This window comes from Geotrypetes seraphini, chromosome 2, assembly GCF_902459505.1.
Source record: "Geotrypetes seraphini chromosome 2, aGeoSer1.1, whole genome shotgun sequence".
In the NCBI taxonomy this organism is placed as follows: domain Eukaryota; kingdom Metazoa; phylum Chordata; class Amphibia; order Gymnophiona; family Dermophiidae; genus Geotrypetes; species Geotrypetes seraphini.
Window position 1 is genome coordinate 254,441,058 of NC_047085.1, and position 24,789 is coordinate 254,465,846.

General features: G+C 43.0%; 1 protein-coding gene across 2 annotated transcripts in view; it reads right to left on the reverse strand.

Moving 5' to 3' along the window:
* Nucleotides 1-24,789, reverse strand: part of TNRC6B (trinucleotide repeat containing adaptor 6B) — a 712,161-nt gene that overhangs the window by 36,897 nt on the left and 650,475 nt on the right. For both annotated transcript variants that reach the window (XM_033929420.1, XM_033929419.1), the window contains 2 exons: nt 23,483-23,704; nt 3,326-3,396 (listed from right to left, as the gene is read on the reverse strand). In XM_033929420.1, coding sequence (XP_033785311.1) covers nt 3,326-3,396; nt 23,483-23,704 — 293 coding nt within the window. The remainder of the gene's footprint in view (nt 1-3,325; nt 3,397-23,482; nt 23,705-24,789) is intronic.

Below are 24,789 nucleotides of genomic sequence, written 5' to 3' on the forward strand. Positions count from 1 at the left end.
CAATTCCCCTTGTCTCTTTCCATCTGCTCTTGGTACAGGGAGGATTTCAGAGAAGGCCACCTTCACCTCCCTGATCTTCAATTGTCTTCCGAGTGAGCGGAGCTGGCCCTTCATCTCTTCCCTGTCATACTTCCGCCCGCTCACATCATTTGTTCCCACGTGGATAAGCACAGCGGTGTCCACTCCCCGTGCGCCATCTATGATCCTGGAGATCCTGCTGGTCACATCCTTTACTCTTGCTCCAGGCAGACAGGTGACGACTCTGTCCTCTCTTCCTCCTGCGGTGTGGCTGTCCACGTGTCGTATAATGGAGTCGCCTACGATGATCCCCATCTTCTTTATTCGGGAGTTCCTTGGGGGGCGTAGGTCCACGTCCTTGGAGTAGGGCCAGTCATCTTCCTCCAATGATACTCTTGAAATTGTTTCCTGTTCTTTGGGTGGGGGGACATCTTCCTGTGCTCTCACTATTCCTCCTGTTGTGCGGTTGTCTCCTATCTCGTCTTCGTTTTCTTCTGTGTTTGCATGGATGTCTTCTCTCCTCACATGTGTTTCCTGAGTACAGTTTTCCAGCCCTGGGATCTCTACGTGGTGCTGATGGGCTTCCTCTATGAACGTTTCTAGATCCTTGACCTCGTCGTTTGGGCTGTACTCCACTAGAATCTTCCCTTGTGCTCGGATTCTGTCTTCGAGTTCCATCACTGTTCCCTCCAATAGTCTTACCTGACATTTCAAGCTATCCATCTCCATGCATCGATCGCAAATGTATGCCTGGATCCCCGAAGGGAGGTAGTCATACATATTGCAGTCGATGCAGAAGACAGGAAAGCTCATCTTCTGACTTCCTTGGGCTTCCATTTCGTGCTTCACTCGTGGGTTGTCTGAGTGATTTGTTGTGACCTACTGCTGTTCTTTTTCCTACTGATCCTACCTCCCCCTTACCTTCTGACTTCCTGACTGCAAGCTTCCTATTTGAGTGAGTCTGTTTGTGTTACAGTGCCTGTGCCTTTGTGTGCTTGTGTCCCTTGCCTGCTGCTTCCTTGTGTTGCTTGCCTTGTTGTCTCTCTTGTGTGTGCTGTCTCTGCTCTACCTCACCTTGATTGTATGTGCGGGTTGGTTTCTTTTGTGTCTGTCTCTTCCTTACCTTCTGTGGTTGTCGGTTCCTTACCGGTCTGTTCTCCTCTGGTGTTCTTGAGAGTAGCGCTCGTCCCTTGCAAGGCCCTTCGCAAAGGCGCTCTCGCTAAGGCGAGCGCCTTTACCGCACGCCTTCGCCGCGCGCCGAACGGCTGGGCGCCGTTGGCTCCTCCCCTTTTCAAGGGGGAGTCCGGCGCTGCCTGTGACGCTTGGGGGGGGCGGAGCGAACTCTCGCCGCTACCCCGAGCCTACTGTCTTCCTCCTCCTGCTTGCTTCGGTGCCCGGCACCAACGCTGCCTGTCTCCTCTGCTTCCTGCTTCCCTTCTCTCCTCTCTCTTCGGCACCGCGTGTGCCGCGCTGGCTCCTCCCCTTTTCAAGGGGGAGTCCGGCGCTGCCTGTGACGCTTGGGGGGGGCGGAGCGAACTCTCGCCGCTACCCCGAGCCTACTGTCTTCCTCCTCCTGCTTGCTTCGGTGCCCGGCACCAACGCTGCCTGTCTCCTCTGCTTCCTGCTTCCCTTCTCTCCTCTCTCTTCGGCACCGCGTGTGCCGCGCTGGCTCCTCCCCTTTTCAAGGGGGAGTCCGGCGCTGCCTGTGACGCTTGGGGGGGGCGGAGCGAACTCTCGCCGCTACCCCGAGCCTACTGTCTTCCTCCTCCTGCTTGCTTCGGTGCCCGGCACCAACGCTGCCTGTCTCCTCTGCTTCCTGCTTCCCTTCTCTCCTCTCTCTTCGGCACCGCCTTCGAGACTGCCAACGAGACTCCTCCACTGCTCCGGCCTGCACAACGCTTGCACTGGACGGCCACAAGTACCTCGTGTCTGGAGCACAATGAACACTTTTTCCCTTTAAAAGTGCTCATTGTGCTGAAAACCGCCTAGCTGCAAAAAAGTGCCAGTTAGATGAGAAAATTAAGAATACAGAAAGTTCCTTTTCTTTTCTTTCTTAGTTTTATCTAGCACACTCAAGGGGGGAGGGTGGATTTTGAATGTATTAAATATGAGATGTTATAATATTATTGTATAATATTGCATATTCTACTTTAATTGAGCATAGGGGGGAGGGTGGGAATTTTACATTATTATAGTTCATATGTTAGATAATTACAGTGCTATATTGAAATTATTTTTATGATACATTTTTATGCACTTATTGTTTGATTTGAAAATGAATAAAGATTTAAAAAAAAAAAAAAAGAATACAGAAAGCGGATCTTCTTAACTATAATCAAACCCAATGAAAAACTTGTTAATGAGCTAATGGGGTTACCTGATTTCATAAATTCCTTTATTTATTTGATTAAAATTGGCTTCCTCATGCCTATCAATTCATAAATAGTTTTTTAATCCCACTAATAATTATATCTTACCCTACCTGATGTAGGTTATGGGAAGTACGATGCACTGAAAGTTATCAACAACAAACAATATATGATATACCCTCCTCCTAGTTTATCACCTAAGACATCCAGATATGTTTTGTGTTATGTGTAGGAAAAGATATAATTATTAGTGGAATTAAAAAACTACTTATGAATTGATAGGCACGAGGAAGCCAATTTTAATCAAATAAATAAAGGAATTTATGAAATCAGGTAACCCCATTAGCTCATTAACAAGGTTAGATGAGAAAACACAGAAATAAAGGCAGTATTAGAGGGAAATGAGTCCTTTCGACCGGCACACCTCAGGATTTTTTTTTTAAACTTAGTCAGAACAGACTCCACGGCTCTCAAAGCTGGAAGCCTGACCAACCAGGGGGCCAGGCTGCCGGCAGAGGCACCTCTACAAAAATGTGAGGAGGTGGAGGGAGGGACCCAGCATGAGACCTGCCGACTTTAACCCCCCGAGGTTGGACGGATCCCCAAACAGGACCCGCCCAAGCTCTATCCGGCACAAAAGGGGAACCTAGGAGTCCAAAACAAAATTCCAACAGTACTAAGAGGAGAGCCGAATTAGTCTTACCACCTGCTAATGGAGACTGAGGAAGACTGGATTGCAAGAGGGGAAGCTATCCTGATATACAAGTTTGTTCTCAGTCTCCACCTTCTGGTAGCAGTGAGGTATATAACCCATTCGTAAGGACTATACCAGTCTACTAGGCGCTACAGAAAGGGGCAATATAAACATAAGTAAAACCTTTTCCAAAATTTGATCTTTTCTGTTTCTCCTTTATAATAACAATAGAAAGCAAACATACCTGTGGAGTAAGATTGTGAAGAACTAACCAGAAGCTGGGTCGTACAGCGCCCCCATCACTCCAGGTTGAGGCTGCAGCATTGAAAACAGGAGAAGTCACATAAGTGAGATACTAAAATAAATGGTTCCCTTTTAAAAACTGCCACTTTTAAAAAATTTACTACACACTCTTTTCCACTCCAGTCTCAAAGTAAGTTACATAATTAAGTACATGAGTTACTTCTGTGCCCAAACTAAATGATCATCCAGTTATACCAGAGGCAACTGAAGGTGAAGTGACTTGCCCCATGTCACAGTGTCTGTAGAATACAGGAAATATGAACCTTGGCTTCCCAGATTTGTAACTTATTTTTCTAAGTGCTGAACTACCCTTCCATGCCAAACTTTTAACCTTGCTTGAGTTCACAGGATGCATAATTGCATCTTGGCATTTGTGACAGTATTTAAACTTTCCCCCTCTGTATAAAGAGCTTCTCAATGGAAATAAATGGTTCATTTATATACAAGTACAGTGGAACCTTGGTTTACGAGCATAATTCGTTCCAGAAGCATGCTCGTAAATCAAGTTACTCGTAAATCAAAGCGAGTTTCCCCATAGGAATGAATGGAAACTCGCTTTGATTCATTCTACCTCCTCCTCTCCCCCCCCCCGAAGCTACCGGCGCTGCTCCATCACCCCCTTCCCCCCATTCTAACTGGCATCGCACCCCCTCCGTGAACCCCTCCCCCCCCCGCGAGAACCGCATCGCACCCCCGTGCTGAAAGCGGCATCCGCCCGTCCTTCCTCCCAAACATGCTCCTTACCCCATCTGCCAGTTGTGCGACTGAAAGAAATCTTCCGTCTCTTGTCTGGGCTCGGCCTTGAGCATCTGCGCATGCTCAAGGCCTTCTGGCTCTCGTTCTCTCCGAGATCTCGCAAAAAGCAAATTCGATCACGTCTCACCGCTTTTATCCAAGCTCCACTGGCTTCCGATTATCTCCAGAGTCCACTTCAAATGTGCCTGCCTCACTTTCAAGATCCTACACGGTATTCTCCCTCCCTTCATTCCTCTTTCTTGGAACTCTTCTAACCCCAATTCTGCCAGATCCACCCAAAAACTGAAACTTTTCTTTCCCTCTCTAAAAGGCGTTTCACTTGTAGGAAAACTAGGTTCTTCCCTCCCTTTCAGAATCACTCAGTTCTGGAACAACCTTACCTCCCCTCTTAGGAATCTGAGCTCCCTCCAACTCTTCCGTAAACATCTGAAAACCTGGTTATTCTCAAAAATGTAACTCCTCCTCCCTCTCTGGTTATTCTAGTCTTCTAAATTAGTTTCTAAATTTTCTCTTCATTTTGCCTCTTCCCTCCACTGGAGTTCCTTTCTACCCTAACTCTTGTTAACCGTGTCGAGCTTTACGAATGTAGAGATGATGCGGTATACAAACCTAAGGTTTAGATTAGATTAGATTAAATTAACCACTGCCTCAGGAACAGCTTAGATTGTGGGCCTCCAGGGATCAGGAAATATCTACTGTACCTGAAAGTTATTTGCCCTAAACTATAACTAAAATAAAGGCATGAGCCAAAATCCATATAAATATCAGATGGCTCCAGGACTGAACAGCTCTCCCAGAGCTCAGAAACAATTAGAACAAGTGAGAAAAGCAAGTAGATTATGGCTCATGGAATTTTTTCCAATCCTTCTGCATTAGTGACAATGTTTCAAATCAGTTAGTTTTACATATACTATAATATTGAAGAGCCTCAATCCCAAGACAGGGTGTATAAAATATGATCTGTCTCTCAAATTTATAGAGAATTCTTACTGTACTATTTACATTGTGTCAAAGAAAGCTTGATTCTGAAGTCCGTAAGATGTAACATTTTTCCCTCCCTATTGTTCTTTCCATCTATGGTTCTCCACTGTACTTTAAAGCATTGAATTGTAGTTCTGTCCCTTCTTACCTTGTGTATTGATTAGACTGTAAGTCTGTTGGTCTAACCCATCATTTTTAAATTGTATGTCTAAATATATGATTATATTTTTTATTAATGTTGTATCTCGCTTAGTAAACCTAAATAAGCGATTCATCAAATTAAAATAAACTTGAAACTTGTATGTAGAGAATGACACAGAGACAAAGTTTGTTCCCACCCCTGCAGAGTTGAGAAGTATTGTAAATTACTGAGTACAAGGTCAACCAAAATCACACTTTCTCAAAAGGACTGGTTCAAACAAGCTGATGAGGTCTGACTATAGTGGTTAGAGGGATATCCATCTGCTCATAATTGACATTCATCCACAAATTAAAAATCAAAGCATCAAGAATCTCAGGATTCAGTGTAGTTCTCTTTTCTTCCACAGTCCTTCCTGCAATTGTGGTACCAACAAAATGTTTTCATACAAATTCTATTGGTAAACATATTTTTCATTAGCTTTAAAGCTCTTTAAAAAACAAGGTCAGGCCAGCTCATATTAAGGGGGTCTTTTACTCAAGGTTAGCACAATTTATTTGCTACATAACTCATTTTATTCCTAAGGGCTCTGTTGCTGGTAATTTGTGCTAATCTTTAGTAAAAGATCCCCTAAGTGATGCTTGGGTATTTTTCAACTTTAAAAAAAAAAAAATTAAAAGCATCAGAAATAAGTTTCCATTGGCATCATTTCTAATACCAACCCCCCCCCCCCATAGCTGCCAAGGTGCTCAGTTCCAGACAGGAGGAGGCCTTGTGGCTAATCCAGGCTTTAACCAGGGGTGCCAACCTTTTGGCTTCCCTGGGCCGCATTGGCCCAAAAAAATGTTTCTGGGGCCGCACAAACGCTGCAGCAAGACAGAGGGAGCCGGCAAGACGGCTTCTCCTCAGTTCAAGCTAGCAGAGAAGCCAACCAGGAGAGGTGGGTGGGTTGTGAGAATAGCTGCCAGGTGTGTCCCTGGATAACACCTGTTACGGTAAGTAACTGTGCTTTATTCCAGGACAAGCAGGCAGCCTATTCTTAACATATGGGTGACCTCCAAGCTAACCAGAATGGGATGGTTGCAGAGTTGACAATTTAGGAGAATAAATTTTGTAATACTGCCTGTCCAAAATGGCCATCCTGTCTGGAAAAAGCATCCAGACAATAATGAGAGGTGAAGGTATGAACCGAGGACCAAGTGGCAGCTTTACAGATTTCCTCAATAAGAGTAGATCTAAGGAAAGCCTCTGATGTCGCCATGGCTCTGACTTTATGGGCTGTGACTTGACTCTGTAGATGCAGTCTAGCCTAAGGATAACGGAAAGAGATGCAAACAGCTAACCAGTTGGAGATGATGTACTTGGAAATTGGACGACCCAACTTGTTTGGATCAAAGGAGACAAAAAGTTGAGGTGAAGATCTGTGTGGCTGAGTTCTTTGCAAGTAGAAAGCCAAAGCACGCTTACAGTCGAGAGTATGAAGAGCTGTTTCTCGAGAATGAGGCTCTGGAAAAAACACTGGAGGTACAATGGATTAGTTGAGATGAAATTCTGAAACCACTTTAGGTAAGAATTTAGGATGAGTACGGAGGACCACCTTGTCATGATGGAATACTGTGAAAGATGGGTCTGCAACTAAAGCTTGGAGCTCGCAGATGTGAAAGCAATGAGAAAAATCACTTTCCAAGTGAGATATCTGAGATAAGCCGAAGCCAATGGTTCAAAAGAAGGCTTCATCAATTGAGCATGAACAACATTGAGATCCAAAACCACTGGAGGAAGTTTGACATTAAAAAGACCTTTCATAAATCTGGAAACCACAGGATGAGCAGAAAGGGGTTTCCCTTTGATAGGCTGATGAAAAGCAGCAATTGCACTGAGACGGACTCGAATGGATGTGGATTTGAGGCCTGATTGAGACAAATGGTACAGGTAATACAAAATTGAAGACAAGGAGGTAGATTGAGGCTCCTTGTGATGAATGGTGCATCAAGCAGAAAATCTAATCCATTTCTGATTGTAGCATTGTTTAGTGGTAGGCTTCCTAGAAGCCTCTAAAATGTCCTATACCAGCAGTCTCAAACACGCAGCCCGCAGGCCGCATGTGGCTCTCCAGGTGTTATTTGTAGCCCACGGTCTGGACACGATCAACAGCAATTCTCTTCCCTTTTCCCTTCCTGCTTGTTGACATAATACATGGCGACTTGGTTGTCTGTCCGAATGAGGTCTACCTGGTCATGAAGAAGATGCTGAAAAGCTTTGAGAGCATTGAAAATCGCTCTGAGTTCCAACAGATTGATGTGACACTGACAATCCATGTTGGACCAATGATCTTGAGTACGGAGATCATCGAGAAGAGCCCCCAAGCGTAGGTCGAAGAATCTGTCGTGAGGTCCTTCTGATGAGGGGGTGTTTGAAACAGTAAACCTCTGGAGAGATTGTAAGAGAGCATCCACCTGTGGAGAGACTATTTCAACGAAGGAGTCACTCTGAAGTGTTGAGAGAGTGGGTCGAAAGCCTGAACCCACTGAGATGCCAGGGTCCACTGAGGAATTCTGAGGTGAAGTCTGGCAAAAGGAGTCACATGAACTGTAGAGGCCATGTAACCTAGAAGAACCATCATGTGTCTCATTGACAGTGTAGTGAGGGATGACACTTTGTGACAAAGGTGAAGAAGAGCATCCTGACGCTGTTGAGGAAGGAATGCTCTGAGTTGCAAATTGTCTAAGACTGCTCCGATGAACTGTAGAGTTTGAGAGGGCTGTAGCTGGGATTTAGGAAAGTTGATTTTGAACCCCAAACTTTGAAGGAATCAAATAGTCCTTTGGGTTGCTACAATAACCCCTTGAGATGTTAAATCTTTGATGAGCCAGTCGTCCAGGTACGGGAACACCTGTAGACCATGGTTCCGCAGAGCTGTTGCTACTACAACTAGGCACTTGGTGAAAACTCTTGGAGATGATGCCAGGCCAAAGGGTAGCACTCTGTATTGGAAATGCAAATTTCCCACCCAAAATCTGAGGACCTGTCGAGAGGATGGATGAATGGGAATGAAAGTGTAAGCCTCTGAGATCTAGAGAACATAACCAATCGTTCTAATCTAGAAGGGGATATAAGGATGTCAGAGACAACATGCAGAATTTTTCTTTGACTAAAAATTTGTTGAGTGCTCTGAGATACAAGATAAAACCCCCTGCTCTGCTGTTCCAAGGGAGCTTCCTCGATGGCACGGAGATGAAGCAGAGCTTGAGCTTCCTTGCAACTTAATATACATAGGTCGCACGAGCAGGAAGATACGTAATAGACTAACAGAACACAAATCACGCATTATTAATAAGGTGTGTTCAGCCCCCCTGGTAGAACACTGGCTGACTAAAAACCACGCTGTTGAGGAGATACGTTGGCGTGTCACTGATCAAGTGATTGGGCGGGATGGAGGGAAAGACCAAATTAAACTGAATGAATGTGAGCAACGATACATTTTTACTCTTGATACAGTAGAACCCAGGGGGTTGAATTGTGAGATTGAATGGTTGACTGTGATTGGTTGAATTTCGAGCGAATGGGACACAGGGGGCGTGTTTTGAGATTCAAGTCAAGCAGGAGGATTTAAACTCGAGTAAGACGCCGCCGCCATCTTTCTCTAAGCAGCACAGATTACTGGAGTCGGATGACGGCAGCGTACTTGGCAAGTCTAAGATAGAAGAGAGAAAAAGATATCGAGTTTTAATGGGAGGGGAGTTGTATATGAATATTGGTTTTACAACTTTCTTCTTCTATATTTGTTTAGGGAGACCCTTGATACAGCTCCTTGTGAGCAAAACATGTCGGGTCAGACTCCCAGGTTCTTTGGCTGAGATAATTAGCAGAGATAAGCTAAGTATTCAAGCACTTTACCTTTATAAATCGCTATATTTGAGATGTTTATTCATTATTTATTATAAATATTGGCACAATGGCACTTTATAAATACTAGAAGGGATAGCCAATGATGAGGCACCACATAATTCTTCCCGCAGTTACAAGATATACAGCGGTGGAGTGATGGGGCTGAGGCTTCCTGGTAAAAGCAAGATGGATTGAGATAATAAAATAAACATATCCAACCCTAATCACATTTCATTGAGATATTTGCATACGGTGGTTGGAATAACTTTTTATAGCCATAGATTGATATGCTTGAGATGCTAATGTGTGGCATGTGAGTGTGTGGATTTCTTGCTGTGAAGTTTCTGAAGGACACCAACCAGTGCTGGAAAGACAATGAGCTATTTAGCAGTACTGAAAGAAACAAAAATGCCAGTCAGCAGAACATTCCATCTGGGAACCTAAGAACTGATAAAGTGATGCCAGGCTAATGAGCTCAGGCACTGATATTAATGTACCCATGTGAAGAATGGAAACTTCTAGAAGAAGAAAGTTCTAAAAGCTATGCCTGTCCAGGGCCCCCCCGGGAAGAATGGAGGCGTGGACTAGGAGAGGGTTAGATAGGCATTTGGCTCTCTAATAGGGTGATACATATTACCAGCTAGGGGAAGGGTCTAATAGACAGATACTTTCTGTATAAAACACCCATGCTGTGGCAGATTTTCTTTAGAGAGATTGTGCCATATTTACAGAAAAAATGCTGGTACTGTTCATATGAGGTTTGTTCTCTCCATTGTATATGTCCAAACTGATTTATTTCTGATTTGACAAATGCTGTTATAATACTAATTACTAGAATAAAAAGTTATTTGCTTTGGAATATACAATGTAATCTTGTGGGTTTTTATTTTTTGGTTTTTCTTTTCCTTCACGACGGACCCCTAGTGAGGAAAAGTAAATAGCCTTTTAATTCACATTGCTCGCTCAGAAAGTTCTATCTCTGATGATTCCAACATAGTAGATAAGTCAATTTCCTTCTTATCCACATCTGAATCTTTTAAGATAATAAATCCTCTATAATGGGGGAAGATTAGATTCAGAAATCTTTAAAGTTGTAGTCATAAAATTTTTGAAAAGTTCTTAAGTAGACAAATCTAGTAACAAAAAAATTCAAAATTCTTAAGGTCAAGCTTCTATTTTGGTTTTCTAGATTCTTAATGTTCCTCAAAATTAAGACTTATCTGATGTCTGTTGAGTTACTAAACTTTTCATCTCAGTCAAAAATTTCTCCACTTTAGCCAGTTCTATTGCATGTTGCTCAGTTACTGCCTAGAGATGGTTCACCTCAGCAGACAAAGTAACTGTCACAAAATTTGTATATACCGAATGAAAGTTTTCAATAGCATTCCAGAGTGAACCTAACATAATCGCCCATGGTCTCTCGAGTGGCTTGAGGGGGGATACAAGTGCGGGGGGATACAAGTGCCTGATTTCTATTGGTTCCCTTATCAAGCAGCCAGGCCAAGAAGGTCCTCTCTCACACCACCACTTGCTCCCACCAGCATAGATTCCCCAAAATGTGCCACCGCTGACATTGGCATCAGAGACGGCTGTTCTAACACTTCCGGATCTATCGCAGGATCAGTGGGCACCCAACCTAGAATATTCAGAGGGCCCTCCATGGGCAACTGATTTACTGCGGCCTCTCTTGGAATTGAGGGTGTATTGGGTCCTCTTGGGCTCAACGATAATTCATCGTTCAAGCTGCGTTCTTCCCCCAATGCAACAGCAGAAAAGCCCAACATTATTGTAAAGACTATTATTACAGGCTGATGTGGAGATGAAATAGCAGGAATGATTGGAGGGATTATCCTCTGCCTCCCTCTTCTTTTGGGCATTGAACTAATAGTTTTTTAGAAAATATTTCTGGAAATAGATCCCGCAGATTAGGAGTTCTCAGCTACCCATCATGCTCAGTCGCCATCTTGTCCCCCCACCATAGATTATTCTTGAATCTCAACTGATCCTCGACTCTTGTCACACCACATAAGCCAATGCATGCAGAACTAACATCATGCTCCTTAGCGTGTGAAGAACTTGAGTATGCAACTGTTTTTGCTTCTTCAAGGCTGAATATCACCTTGAAGACCTTAAGAACATAAGAATTGTCATACTGGGACAAACCTAAGGTCCATCAAGCCCAGTATCCTGTTTCCAACAGTGGCCAACCCGGATCCAAAGTACCTAGCCAGATCCCTAAGCAGTGGATTTCCCCAAGCCATCTCAATAATGGCCTATGGACTTCACTTTTAGGAAATTATCCAAACCTTTTTTAAACCCCCGCTAAGCTAACACATTCTCTGGCAACGAATTCCAGAGTTTAATTACATGTCGTGTGAAGAAATATTTTCTCTGGTTTGTTTTAAATCTACTACTTAGTAGTTTCATCAAATGTCTCCTAGTTCTAGTATTTTTGGAAAGACTGAACAAGCAATTCACATCTACCCTTTCCAATCCACTCATCATTTTAAGATCTCTATCATATCACACCTGAGCCGTCTCTACTCCAAGCTGAAGAGCTCTAGCCGCTTTAGCCTATCTTTTTTAAGATATGGTGACCAGAACTGCACATAATATTTGAGGTACGGCCGTACCATAAAATGATAAAAAGACATAACATTTTCATCTTTGTTTTCCATTCCTTTCCTGATAATTCCTAACATTCTATTTGCTTTCTTAGCAGCCGCTGCAGATTGAGCTGAAGGTTTCAACTTACCCTCAACAATGACACCTACCGTAGATCCTTTTCCAGGGCAGTGACTCCTAACACAGAACCCAGCATCACATAGCTATAGTTCAGGTTCCTCTTTCCCACATGCATCACTTCACACTTGCTCACATTAAACACCCTCTGCTATTTTGATGCCCAGTCTTCCAGTCTCACAAGGTCCTTTTGCAATTTTTTACAATTCTCTTGCGATTTAACAACTTTGTGTTATCAGCAAATTTAATTACATCACTAGTTATTCCCATCTCTAGATCATTAATAAATATGTTAAAAAGCAGTGGTCCCCGCACACATCCTTGAGCTTCCTCCAGTCTGTGTGTCCTGGATAAATGGGCTCAATGTCTTGGTGTAGCTATAACATCTTTTCTAGTTAAATGGGTAAAGGTAGAACAGGCAGATATAAAGACAGTCTCTTTACAGGTAGGAAACTATTTAGATTCTGATATTATAGTTTGCAGGTTCTATGCTTCCAGACAGATTTGCTGGGACATCAGGCCCCCAGGTGGTATAAATTAATTTCTGAATAAGAAACCAAAAAATAGTCTTAGAGAAATTTGGAGCATTGAGATAAAGCAGTACATTTCTGCATCTTGATGGCCACAAATTTGGACTCGGAGGATGAGATGTAAAGCGTCAGCATCTATGAGACAAACATGGTTTTTCTTATTGCATAGAACTTTTTGGACCCCTGTTTGCTTACAAAAGTTAGATAGTTGTAAGTCTAATAGATGCTGGCATTGTCATCTTGATATAGGGACACTGGATCATCTGTTGTTCTATTGTCCTTTAATACTCAAGTTCTGGAAGTCGATATGGGGACAGATTAATGCTATACTTGAGGCATCGATTCCTTTGACATATGAGGCAGTCATATGTGGGACGATGTTATATCTGAAGCCCTCATTGGACATATATAGAGGGCGGCATTTCCTTATCATGATCGGGGTAGCCATACAAATGATTACACGTAACTGGAAGAACTGGGATCGCCTTAACTTTAAATTTTGGTGGTCAAGTTTATGCTTAACTTATAGATTTTTTTTTTTTTAAATTAAATCTTTATTCATTTTCAATCTTACATCAAGTATACAAACATCAAAACATTAAAATTAAATATATCACTTGACAATCTTTCTAATTTATCTTATAATACATAAAATTACCTCCCTTCCCTCCCATCATTCCCGCTATTATTTTTCCCCACATGAATAATATATAAACCTCCCCCTCCTAACATTAAACGGTGTATATTCCAATAGAAAATGGTGTCTACTCATTACAATAAGATGTTAATGGCTCCCAAATTTTATTAAAATTATTATAATTCCCTTGTTATATAGCTATTGTTCTTTCCATTTTATAGATGTGACATAATGAGTTCCACCAGAAATTATAATTAAGTCTACTGTGATTTTTCCAATTATTTGTGATATGTTGAATGGCGACTCCTGTCATGATCAATAAAAGTTTATTATTATTTGATAATATTTGGCTCTTTTTCCTCATTGACATACCAAATAGTATTGTATCATAAGATAATGCCATATGCTTTTCCAATAAACAATTTACTTGATCCCAAATTGAATTCCAAAAGGCTAAGATAAAGGGACAATAAAACAAAAGATGATCTAAAGTCCCTACTTCAAGATTACAATGCCAACATCTATTAGACTTTTAACTATTTAACTTTTGTAATGTAACTGGGGTCCAAAATGCTCTATGCAGAAGAAAAAACCAAGTTTGTCTCATAGATGCAGCAGACATTGTACATCTCATCCTCCAAGATCAAATTTGTGGCCATTGAGATGCTGAAATTTGATGCTTAATCTCAATGCTCCAAATATCCCTAAGACTAGTTTTAGGCTTCTTTTTAACAGATTCATTTATAGTTTTATACCACTGTGCGGCCTGGTGTCCCAGAAAATCCACCTGAAAGCATAAAAATTCCAGACTATATTGCGTACTAAGATTTTTCCATTCAGGGAACCCTACCTGAATGGCCTGCTTCAGTTGCAACCACCTAAAACTTTGTGATTTATTAAGATCATATTTATGTTGCAACTGTGTAAAATCAAGCAGTTTACCATTTGAAATAACATAATTTAAAGTCCGTATTCCTGCAATCATCCAATGCTTCCAGATGATCTTAAATCCGCCAATTTGAATCTTGGGGTTTAGCCATATGGTTTGGTTTGTTGATTTACTAATAGGAATAGTTGTTAAATTGCTGACAAAACGTAATGTTTTCCATGTGTCCATTAATATTCTGTTATCTTTATATAATCTAGGCATCCTGATACTAAGAACATGACAAAGATTTAAAGGAAACATGAGTCGCCATTCCAAATATAACCAATCTGGGGTGTTTTCAATGAGCTCAGGGAGGACCCAATACATACCTTGGTGTAAAATATAGGCTTGATGGTACATATAAAAGTTTGGAAAATTTACCCCACCCTCCTTAATTGGTTTTTGTAAAGATACTAGAGCGATTCTGGGAGTTTTACCTAGCCAAACAAATTTTGTAAGAATAGAATTCAATTTTTTATAAAAAGACCCCTGAGGGGGTCATGTGATGCCGTCTTGGTGAGCCGACGTGTGTGAAGGGAGCTCCTGGGCCCGCTCGCTTTTGCAGTGCTCTGCTGGCGTTGCTATCGGCGTGGTTTGCTTTCCCCGACTTCCGGTTTCGGAGGGGACGTCCCGGCAGCGTTTAGCGCTCTGTTTGGGGAGCTATGGCGGCTAAAGTGACCCGCAAAGATCGGGAGAAGCCTCGGGTTGCTGATTCCAAGATGGCGGAGCCGGCCCTCGTGTCTCCTTCTTTGCCTCGCTCTGAGTGGGTGGCGGATATTATTACGGAGGTGCGGGCAGCAATTCAAGACACCCTTACCTCCCAGCTCCAAAAGCTCTCTGATAAACTGGATGGATTGGATGATTCTGTGAGCCATCTAAGAGCGAAGTTTGGCTCCTTTCAGCAAAGGGTGTCTGATTTGGAGGATTCGGCTGGGCAGTTTTGGGAGGCACAGACAGCGGCAGACTCGAAAATACGCCAGCTGGAACTTAAGGTGGAGGATCTGGAGAATCGATCCAGGCGCAGCAATTTGCGACTTGTTGGCGTTCCCGAGTCGGTGTTGGATGGGCAGCTGCATTCCTTTCTGGAATCCTGGTTGGTGCAGTCTCTTCAGCTTCCTTCGACTGCGGGGCCCCTGCGGATTGAAAGAGCGCATCGTCTGGGAGTTCGCCGCCAGGATGCTACCCGTCCTAGGGTGGTAATCTTCAAGGTTTTGAATTATGCCCACAAGGTGGAGATCCTGCGGGCTATCCGGGCGAAGGGTCCCCTCACCTATGAAAATCAGAAGATTTTGTGTTTCCAGGACTTCTCAGTTCAATTGGCTGCCCGGAGAAAGGAGTTTGCCGCTGTTTGCCGTCAACTCCATGAGCTGCACATCCAGTTCGCGCTTCTCTATCCTGCACGTCTCAAAGTTCAACATGAGGGTTGCTCTCACTTTTTTGAATCCGCGGCCGCTGCCTTGGCTTTTGTGCAACGCCTAGCGGGAGCGGCACATAGCCCTTGACCTTTTGCTTCTTCATAGTTCCTGGTTCCTGGACTGTACTAGGCTGGCTTTCTCGCTGTTTTGCTGCTGCCAGCATGCAGCCTCGGGACTTTGCCATGGGCTGCCGGTGGAGCGGCGTTGCTGGAGTTTTGGGGGATGCTGACATCTTCTCCGCCTGACCCATGTACGAGGACTCCAGCCCTTTGGTTATGTTTCTGCTGTCGTTGTTTGACTGTGTGTTGGATTTCATGGCACTGATCCTCCGTTGTGGATAGACTGTTTTCCTGCCATGGTGTTCCTTGTGCTTTTGATATAGCGTCTCGTTCTGTTCTCTCTCAACATAATGCATGTTTATTTTATTTTCTGCTTTGCTGTCTTCTTTGGGTTTTGTAATGGGAGAGTTTCTCCCACATAGCTGCCTGTTCCTCCTCAGTAATTATTTTATTCTTATTTTATTTGTTGAGTTATTCCTTTAGTTCTATTTTTCCTGTAATTCCTCTTTGTGGGCTGGTGTTTAGTTGATCTGGAAGTTGGGGGGTGGGCTCGGGAGGGCTTTTCAGCGTGACTTGTATCTGGGTTCTCCCAGATCCGTGCATGGGATTTTGGGGTTTGGAGCTTGGGAGGTTGCTGGGTGGGTGGGGGGGGGGGGGGGTTAAGTGGGCTGGGGCTGGGCTAGGGGGGGGGGGGGGGTTGTATGTGTGGAGTGTTTGGATGGGTGTATTTGGGTGTGAATGGAGGTGGTTGTGAGACCCGGGGTGCTGGAGTTTGTTTTTGTTTGTTTTTTTGGGACTATGGGTGATCTTTTATTCCGGGAAGGATCCGCTGGCTGGGACGGTTCCCCCGGATGTCTATTCAGCTATCTTTCTTTTTACCTTAGCTTTTCTTACTCATGGTAATTAAGTTTATCTCCTGGAATGTCCATGGTATCACATCTCCCGGTTAAACGTCAAAAAATTCTTAGTGCGTTGAATCGACAAAAGGCGGATGTGGCATTTTTGCAGGAGACCCACCTCTCTTCTGCGGAACATGTTAAACTCTGCCGTTGGTGGGTGGGCGAGGTTTTGGAGTCTCCGGGTCTGCACCGGAAGGCAGGGGTGGTCATTTTATGTCGCAAGGGTCTGCATCTGACTACCCATAAGGTATGGTCTGACCCGAAGGGGCGTTATCTGATAGCTAAAGTCACACTTAATAGGCAGGATTTGCTCTTGTGTAATATATATGCTCCTAACACTTGGGATGGGCCCTTTATGCATTCCCTCACCAGACTCCTTCATCAGGATCTCCCAGTGGTGTTGGGGGGGGGGAGATTTTAATCAAGTTTTTGATCCCACTATTGACAAGTCTACTCCCCTTCCTCATGACAGGTATGCCCCGACTAGAGGCCTTCCCTTATTTGCTTCTTCTATGTCTTTGATTGATGTGTGGCGGGTGTTACACCCTGGAGACCGCGACTACACTCATACGTCTAGCGCCCATGCAACGCAGTCCCGTATTGATTATTGGTTGCTCACGGACTCCCTGTTTTCGCAGGTGAGCTCGGCGGAGATTGGGGGATATGATGTTTCGGATCATGCTATGATTGTTCTTACTTTAGAGTTTCCTGGAGATGCCCCTGGGGGCTTTCACTGGCGGTTTCCTCTCTCGCTATATTCTGACCAGGAGTTTCATACTTTCTTGGTAGACAAATGGAAGGACTATGCTTTTAATAATGCGTCTCATAGAGGTGACTCACTTCTTTACTGGGAAGCTGCTAAAGTGGTGTTGCGGGGTGAGATCATTGCTTACTCAAGCCGGAAGAAAAAACAGCGCGACCGTCAGGTGCTCCGGTTGGAGCGCCAGGTTCAGGATGACCGTCGCCGCTATGGGGCTTATCCCACCGGAATCAATAGAGCGTTATTGTTGGCCTCGCAGTTGTCGTTGCGGGAACTTTTACATGATCGGGCTATGAAATCTTTGGCATATTATAAATTTCAACTGTATTTGCATGCTAATAAGAGCGGTAAGCTTTTGGCCAACTTAATTCGGCGTGCTAAGGGGTTTTCCCCAATTCTACATCTTCGCCGGGCAGATGGTGGTCTGGTCCACAGGGATGAGGATATGGCGGCGGTGTTTCACCATTATTTTCAGGAGTTGTATGCTGCTCCACTGGTTCCTTCGTTGGCGGGGGATCTTTATTTGGATCAGGTCTCTCACCCGGTGGTGACTGATGCTCAGAATGCGCGACTGCAGGCTCCTTTTACAGTCGAAGAGCTATCGTTGGTTCTTGGTAGTTCTCCGTTGCAAAAGGCGGCGGGGCCCGATGGCTTTCGCAATGAATTTTACAGACTTCTACTTGCGGACGTGGCCCCGGTTCTGGTTGATGTGTTTAACAGTGCGGTCCGCGATGGGGCTCTCCCGCCTTCCCTTCAGATTGCTCAGATTGTGGTTTTGCTTAAGCCCGGGAAAGACCCGTTAAGGGCCTCCTCGTATCGCCCCATTTCCCTGTTGAATGCTGAAGCTAAATTCTTTGCTAAATTGTTGGCCAACCGGCTGGCGGGGATCTTGCCCTCACTGGTGGCGGATCCTCAAGTTGGGTTCGTCCAAGGTCGGTCGTCCACTCGCAATTTACGTACTATTCTTGCTTCTCTGGAATAGGTGGAGCGGGAGAAGGTTTCTTCTTTGTTGGTCAGTTTTGATGCCCATAAGGCGATAGGGTTTTGTGGGACTTTTTGTTTTGTACTCTTCAACATTATGGTATGGGTGGTTTCTTTAGTGATGCGGTGGCTGCGTTGTATCATAATCCGCAGGCCAGGGTGCTGGTTAATGGAGTTTCTTCGGCGGTGTTTCCGATTCAGCGGGGTACTAGACAGGGTTGCCCCTTATCTCCTCTTCTTTTCGTGCTCACCTTAGATCCTTTAATTCGTGAGATTTCTGCTAATCCGGCGGTTCGGGGTGTTCGTCTCGGCGGCCGAAAGTTTAAGATTTCGGCATTTGCGGACGATTTGTTGGTTCATTTGACCTCCCCGTGGGCTTCTTTTCCTGCTCTTATGTCGCTTTTTAAGGAGTATGGTGATTTTTCTGGCTTTCAACTGAATTATGATAAATCTTTGGCATTAGCTACTGCCGACGCGGTGCGATTGGAGTGGCCGGGGCAGTTTCCTTTACGGTGGGCGGATGGTGTGTTCAAATATTTGGGAGTGCAACTCACGAGCTGTGTGGGTCGGATATATCGTGCTAATGTAGATGCTTTGTTGGCCGCTACGGAGGGTTGTTTTGCACAGTGGATGTCTCTGCCTCTTTCTTTTTATGGTAGGGTTCACTTGTATAAGATGGTTATTTTTCCCCGCTGGTTGTATGTACTCCAGCTGCTGCCTCTTTGTCTTCGCCGTCGCGATCTTCAACGGCTTCATAGGCAGCTGACCCGGTTCCTCTGGCAAGGCAAGAAGTCTCAGATATCGATCGCTTATTTGTTCGGCTCAGGGAGGATCGGCGGTTTGGGACTCCCGGATATGGGCCTATATAATCTGGCTTGCTTGCTGCGCTTCTTGGGTGACTGGTGCCTCGGAGTGATGACTATCTTTTTCGGGACTTTGAAACTGCTCTTTTCTCTCCTTGGCACTTGTTTTCGTTGTCTCAGTTGCCTGTTCGTCTCTTGCCCCCCGCGATCCGATCCAGTTTTCTTCTTCGGTCGTGGCGCTTTTGCTGGAAGGCCTTGGTCGGGTTGCTGGGGGGGGGTACCATCAGGTTTTGGATCAGTTGTCTATACGGGGGAATCCACAGTTCCTGCCTGGCTGCGATAACCCTGTCTTTGTGCACTGGACTGGGAAGGGGTTGCTTCTTCTTGAGCATTTATTGGACGCGGAGGGTGCTATAAGACCTTGGGTAGATTTTCCCATGCTTCATTCTTTGGGTGTGGGAGGTCTGTTTGCGTATCAGCAAATTCATCATTATGTGAGGTCTTTGGCTCGCCCGGGCTTACGGTTTCGATTGGGTGACCAATTTCGTCTTTTTTTTGCTCAATTTTATGCTAGTGGCTTGACGGTGTCTGCGTTGCATGGGGCTTTGCGTAGTCTTACTCCTCCGAAGTCTTATGCGGCTTTGGAGTGCCGCTGGGGGAGAGATTTGGGCATACCTGGTGCATCCTTGAACTTTCCTTCCCTTATTAGTCGTATCTCTTCTATTTCTATTAGTGCAGAACTGAGGGAATGCCAATTTCGAGTGATATATCGAGCATATTTTTCCCAGGAGCGAGTCCATAAGGTTGGGGACATTTCTTCTCCAATCTGCCCTAAGTGTACGTTGGGGTGCAACTCCTTTTTTCATGCATTTTGGGATGCCCTCAAGTGAAAGTTTTTTGGAGAGCCGTACTCCGCTTCTTGGAGCGGCTTGTGGGTCACTCTATTCCGATGTCTCCGGTAGGCTTGCTTTTGGATAAATATGAATCTTTGCGAGTGCCTGCTCGGGGACATCGGTTGCTGATCCGGAAAGGTGCTGTTATAGGAAAGAAGATCATTCTTAGCGTTTGGACGCAAGCCATCGCACCTGCTTACTGGGCTTGGAAGAATCAATTTCATAATTTGATGCTCTTGGAGCAGCGCCATGCTCGTTTATCCGTCAGGCGGACGAAGATTTTCCTGCAGACCAGGGACCCCTATATTTCCTCGCTTTCCCCTAGGGCCAGAAGTCTGGTATTAAACTCATTTCGATGATGATACCCTATGCTCTCTGCGGTTTCCCCGGGATGGTTGGTGGGAGTTTGGATGAGTGTGACTGGAGGGTATGATTGGTTGGATGTCTGTGGAGTTAGTTGGATGGGAGGGGATTCCATTCTGTGGGGGGGTGGATGGGAATTGGTTGTCTGGTTTGCTATGTGCTGAGTGGCATAAGAAAACAGCTTGCTCAGCATACTCCTTTCTTGCTGGTTTTGGGTTATGGGCTGGGTATTATGATGTGGATTGGGGTTGGGTTGGGGGTTTGGGCTTAGGAGTGGGGGGGATTGGAGGGATTCATTGGGGGGTAAAAATTGTTTGGTTGTACGTTTGGTGATCTCGACCTTGTTGTACTGTTGTGTTATATTATGTATTTACTGACAGTGCACCAATAAAACATGATTTATACTAAAAAGACCCCTGAAAAAAAACTGGTATCATACCCATTTGATAACAAACTACAGGCAATATCATAATTTTAACAGTTTGAACTCTCCCCCACCAAGACAGATGCAAAGGATTCCATTGCTCACACATTTCTGTTATCTTTTTTAATAGAAATTTTTCATTCTCTTTCACAGTATCTTCTAGTGTGTTTTTAATCCAAATACCTAAGTATTTTAATCCATCTTCCTTCCATACAGATGAGAATGTATCAAACAAACTCTTTGTACAATGCACATTAAGTGGAAGAATTTCAGATTTACTCCAATTTATCTTATATCCTGAGAATTTTCCAAATTTTTCTATCAATTCTAACAAGTATGGAATGGTTGTTCTTGGATTTCTCAAATGAAGTAATATATCATCTGCATATGCAGAGATCTTATATTCTTGATCTGTACATGGAATACCCTGTATCCCCTTTGCCTGTTGAATAGCTAATAATAAGGGTTCTAAAACAATATCAAAGAGCAAAGGAGATAGTGGACAACCCTGCCTAATTCCCCTATGTAGATTAAAACGTTCTGATAAATTATTATTAATATATAATCTTGCAATAGGGGAGCTATACAAAGTTTGAATCATTTGTATAAATCCCGAACCTATACCAAACCATTCCAATGCCTGATACATAAATGTCCATTCCACTCTATCAAAGGCTTTCTCTGCATCTAAAGATACAGAAAAAGCCGGATCCATTCATGTCTTTTGTTAAATTTAGCATGTGAAAAGCCAATCTGGTATTACTAGATGAACGTCTGTTCGCAACAAATCCAGTTTGATGCATATCAATAATAAAAGGGAGAGTCTTAGCCAACCGCATTGCCAATGCTTTAGCTAATAATTTTCCATCCACATTAATTAAAGAAATAGGCCTGTAATTTGAAACCAAAGTAGGATCTTTATTTGGCTTTGGCAAAACAATAGTCAAGGATTCTGCCATAGTACCTGTAATGCAACCCTTACTTAGTTGAGATATTAATAATTGGGGTAATAGAGAAGTTTGAAATGATTTATAAAATTCCACTGTAAAACCATCCCCACCTGGAGCGGATCCAACTCTAAGAGACTTCAAAGCTGTTTCTAATTCTTTTAATGATATTAGGTTCTTCTAAACTTTTTTTTATGTGATCAGGAATTTTCGGACCATCAATAAGTTTTAAAAATTCCAAACCATCTTGTTCTTTATCAGCATAAGACTCGGAAGAATACAGATCTTTATAAAAATTTAAAAATTGAATTAAAATATTTCCGTTCCGAGTGTGTATATTTCCTTTTTCATCCTTTATTGCTATAATTTTTGTTCTTCTTTTCTTTGCTTTAAGATAATTTGCCAGTAATCTTCCCGCCTTATTTGAATTTCCATAATACAGGAATAATAACTTATAGATTTGAAAAAATGAATGCAGATATAATGGGTCATACTAAGAGATTTAAGTTAATATGGGGCTCTTTGATATCTTTTATGGATGCGTTGTAATTGGTTTTTTTCCCCCTTTGATCCTGTTGGTATATTGCACACACCCAGGGGGAGGGAGGGTGGGAGAAGGATATTTATGTCATGGTTTTATTCTCTTGCAAGGTATTGGTTTGGTTGGGTTGGGTGGGTTTTTTTAAAAATCTTGCTGTGGGGATTTTGATTGATTATAAATACATATATGAATAATGTTGTTTGTTTACATACTGTACTGCATTTTTGTTAACTTTGAACAAAAAGAAGTTGTAGTCAGCAAGACTAAAAGGAATAGCTCTTGTGAGAAACTAAAAAACGGTCTTTTAACAAAAAAGTATTAAGAGCTGATAGCTATCTGAACACATCTGTTCAGGAAGTAGCATGATTTGTGGGAAATGTACACACATGTGCAAACTTTCCAGTTATTTCTGAGCTCTTAGAGAAGTATTCCATCATTGTGTTGTTGGATGACATCATTATCAAATAATACAAAATACCGCAGTAAAAATCATATTTAATGCAAAAAAATACGATCATGTCACTCCTCTTTTACAGAAAGCTCATTGGCTTCCAATAGAACACAAGATCACTTACAAAATTCTACTACTTACCTATAAAACCAGAGCAAACAACCAACTTGAATTCATTAACAATTTACTTATCCTATACAATCAAACTAGGACTTTAAGATCCACAGCTCACAACCTCCTTACTATTCCCTCGCTGAAGTATATCAACACAATGAGGGCAATAATTTTTTCTGTCAGTGCCCCTTAGCAGTATTCCAAATCACTTACATGAAATAACAAATTTTGCTAACTTTAAGGCGAAGTTAAAGACATTTTTATTTCATGATGCTTTTGATAATTAAACTGCCCTTTTATGGGCGAACCAGTTTTTGGTAATGGTTTTTATCTTTAGTTTCCCTTCCTTTTGTTTTTTTTTCTTAAATGTTCTTTTTCTCTCTACCAATTGTAGTTACAACCCTTCTTCCCTCATTTTTCGTTTGTCCACGTTACTAAAAACTTGTTACTTTCCCCAGTTTGTTTTTAATTGTTCTGTAACTTATTTTGGTATGTTGTTTTGGTATATTTTTTATCTGTACACCGCCTTGAAGGTTTGATTAGGTGGTATAAGAAATTTTAAATAAACTTGATTATTATAGATTAGCAATCTGTGTGACTGATTTATCCTACTTGTTGATGGAGAATTTCTTTTTATAATCAAAGATGTTCAAAACCCTAAAAAAGAAATTTAAGAAAACACTAAACAGAAGATGACCCTCTTGCATTTCCCCATCTCTCCTGAAATAACTATTTTGAGTGTTAAAAGTATCATTATATGATTGCACTATACAAGCAAAAAAAGACTGATTTTAATACACCTCACTCAAACTCCCTCCCCCTAAAAAAAAATAAAAAATTTCCTCACCAGAGGCAAGCCTTGAATCCTGGACTCCCCACCCACGAACAGATCGGGAAGCTGTGCTATTCCAGGGAGAGGATGATTTGAGATTGGTCAGGCCAGGGGGTGGGCGAGGCAGTCCGGTAGTACTCCTTGAGAGTTGATTTTTCCACATCTTGTTTGAGAGATGAGCAGGATTGTGTCCTATGGGATCTGGTGACCATGTTGATTTGTAATCACTGAACTTTGCTGAAAGATGAGAAAATAGGAGAAAGAGATGAGGGAGAGAGGTAAACAGAAATGAGTACATACTTTTCATTTCTCTGCTTTTATTTTCTTCCTTCCTCTTCTAACTCACCTCCAGAAGTCATTTCTAGTCTCCAGTATTTCTCTAACAACTAATGTATAAACAAGTTCCCTTATGATCTACAGCAGTGTTCTTCAACCTTTTTACACCTATGGACCGGCGGAAATAATAGAATTATTTTGTAAAACCAATGAAGATAGTATTTTTATTTATTAATTAAAATAACAATGTAAATTTATAGTAATTGACATTATTTAGTGTGACTTCTGCTGTTGCTTCTTTGTTAGCAAATCAGATATACATGGCTGCAGTTTTGGTTCTGAGAGACAAAGTGCTGCATCCATTCAATTTCTGTTTGGTTTTTATTATTGTTGTAGAAAGAAAGGATAGTGAACTTCCTAGAATCTAATGGGTTACAGGATCCAAGGCAACATGGCTTTACTAAAGGTAAATCGTGCCAAATGAACCTGATTTAATTTTTTTATCAGGTGACCAGAGAACTGGATCGAGGACATATGCTAGATGTAATTTACTTAGATTTCAGCAAAGCCTTTGAGACGATTCCTCATAGGATGCTTTTGAACAAACTTGAAGGGCTGAAGTTAGGACCCAAGGTGGAGAACTGGATTAGAAACTGGTTGACAGACAGACGCCAGAGGGTGGTGGTTAATGAAAGTCGCTCGGAGGAAGGAAAGGTGAGTAGAGGAGTCCTTCGGGGCTCTGTGCTGGGGCCGATCTTGTTCAATATGTTTGTGAATTACATTGCTGAAGGGTTAGAAGGAAAGGTTTGCCTTTTTGCTGATGATGCCAAGATTTGTAACAGTGTAGACACCGAGGAGGGAGTTGGAAACATGAAAAAGGGTTAGAGGATAGATTTGCCTCTCAAGGAGGCAGTGCATGCAAATCCATCTCATACATATTCATTGTGGATATCTTGAAAATCTGACCTGCCTGTGGCTCTCGAGGACCAGAATTGCCTACTCCTGCCTTAGAGGAAAGGAGGGACAGGGGAGATATGATTCAGACG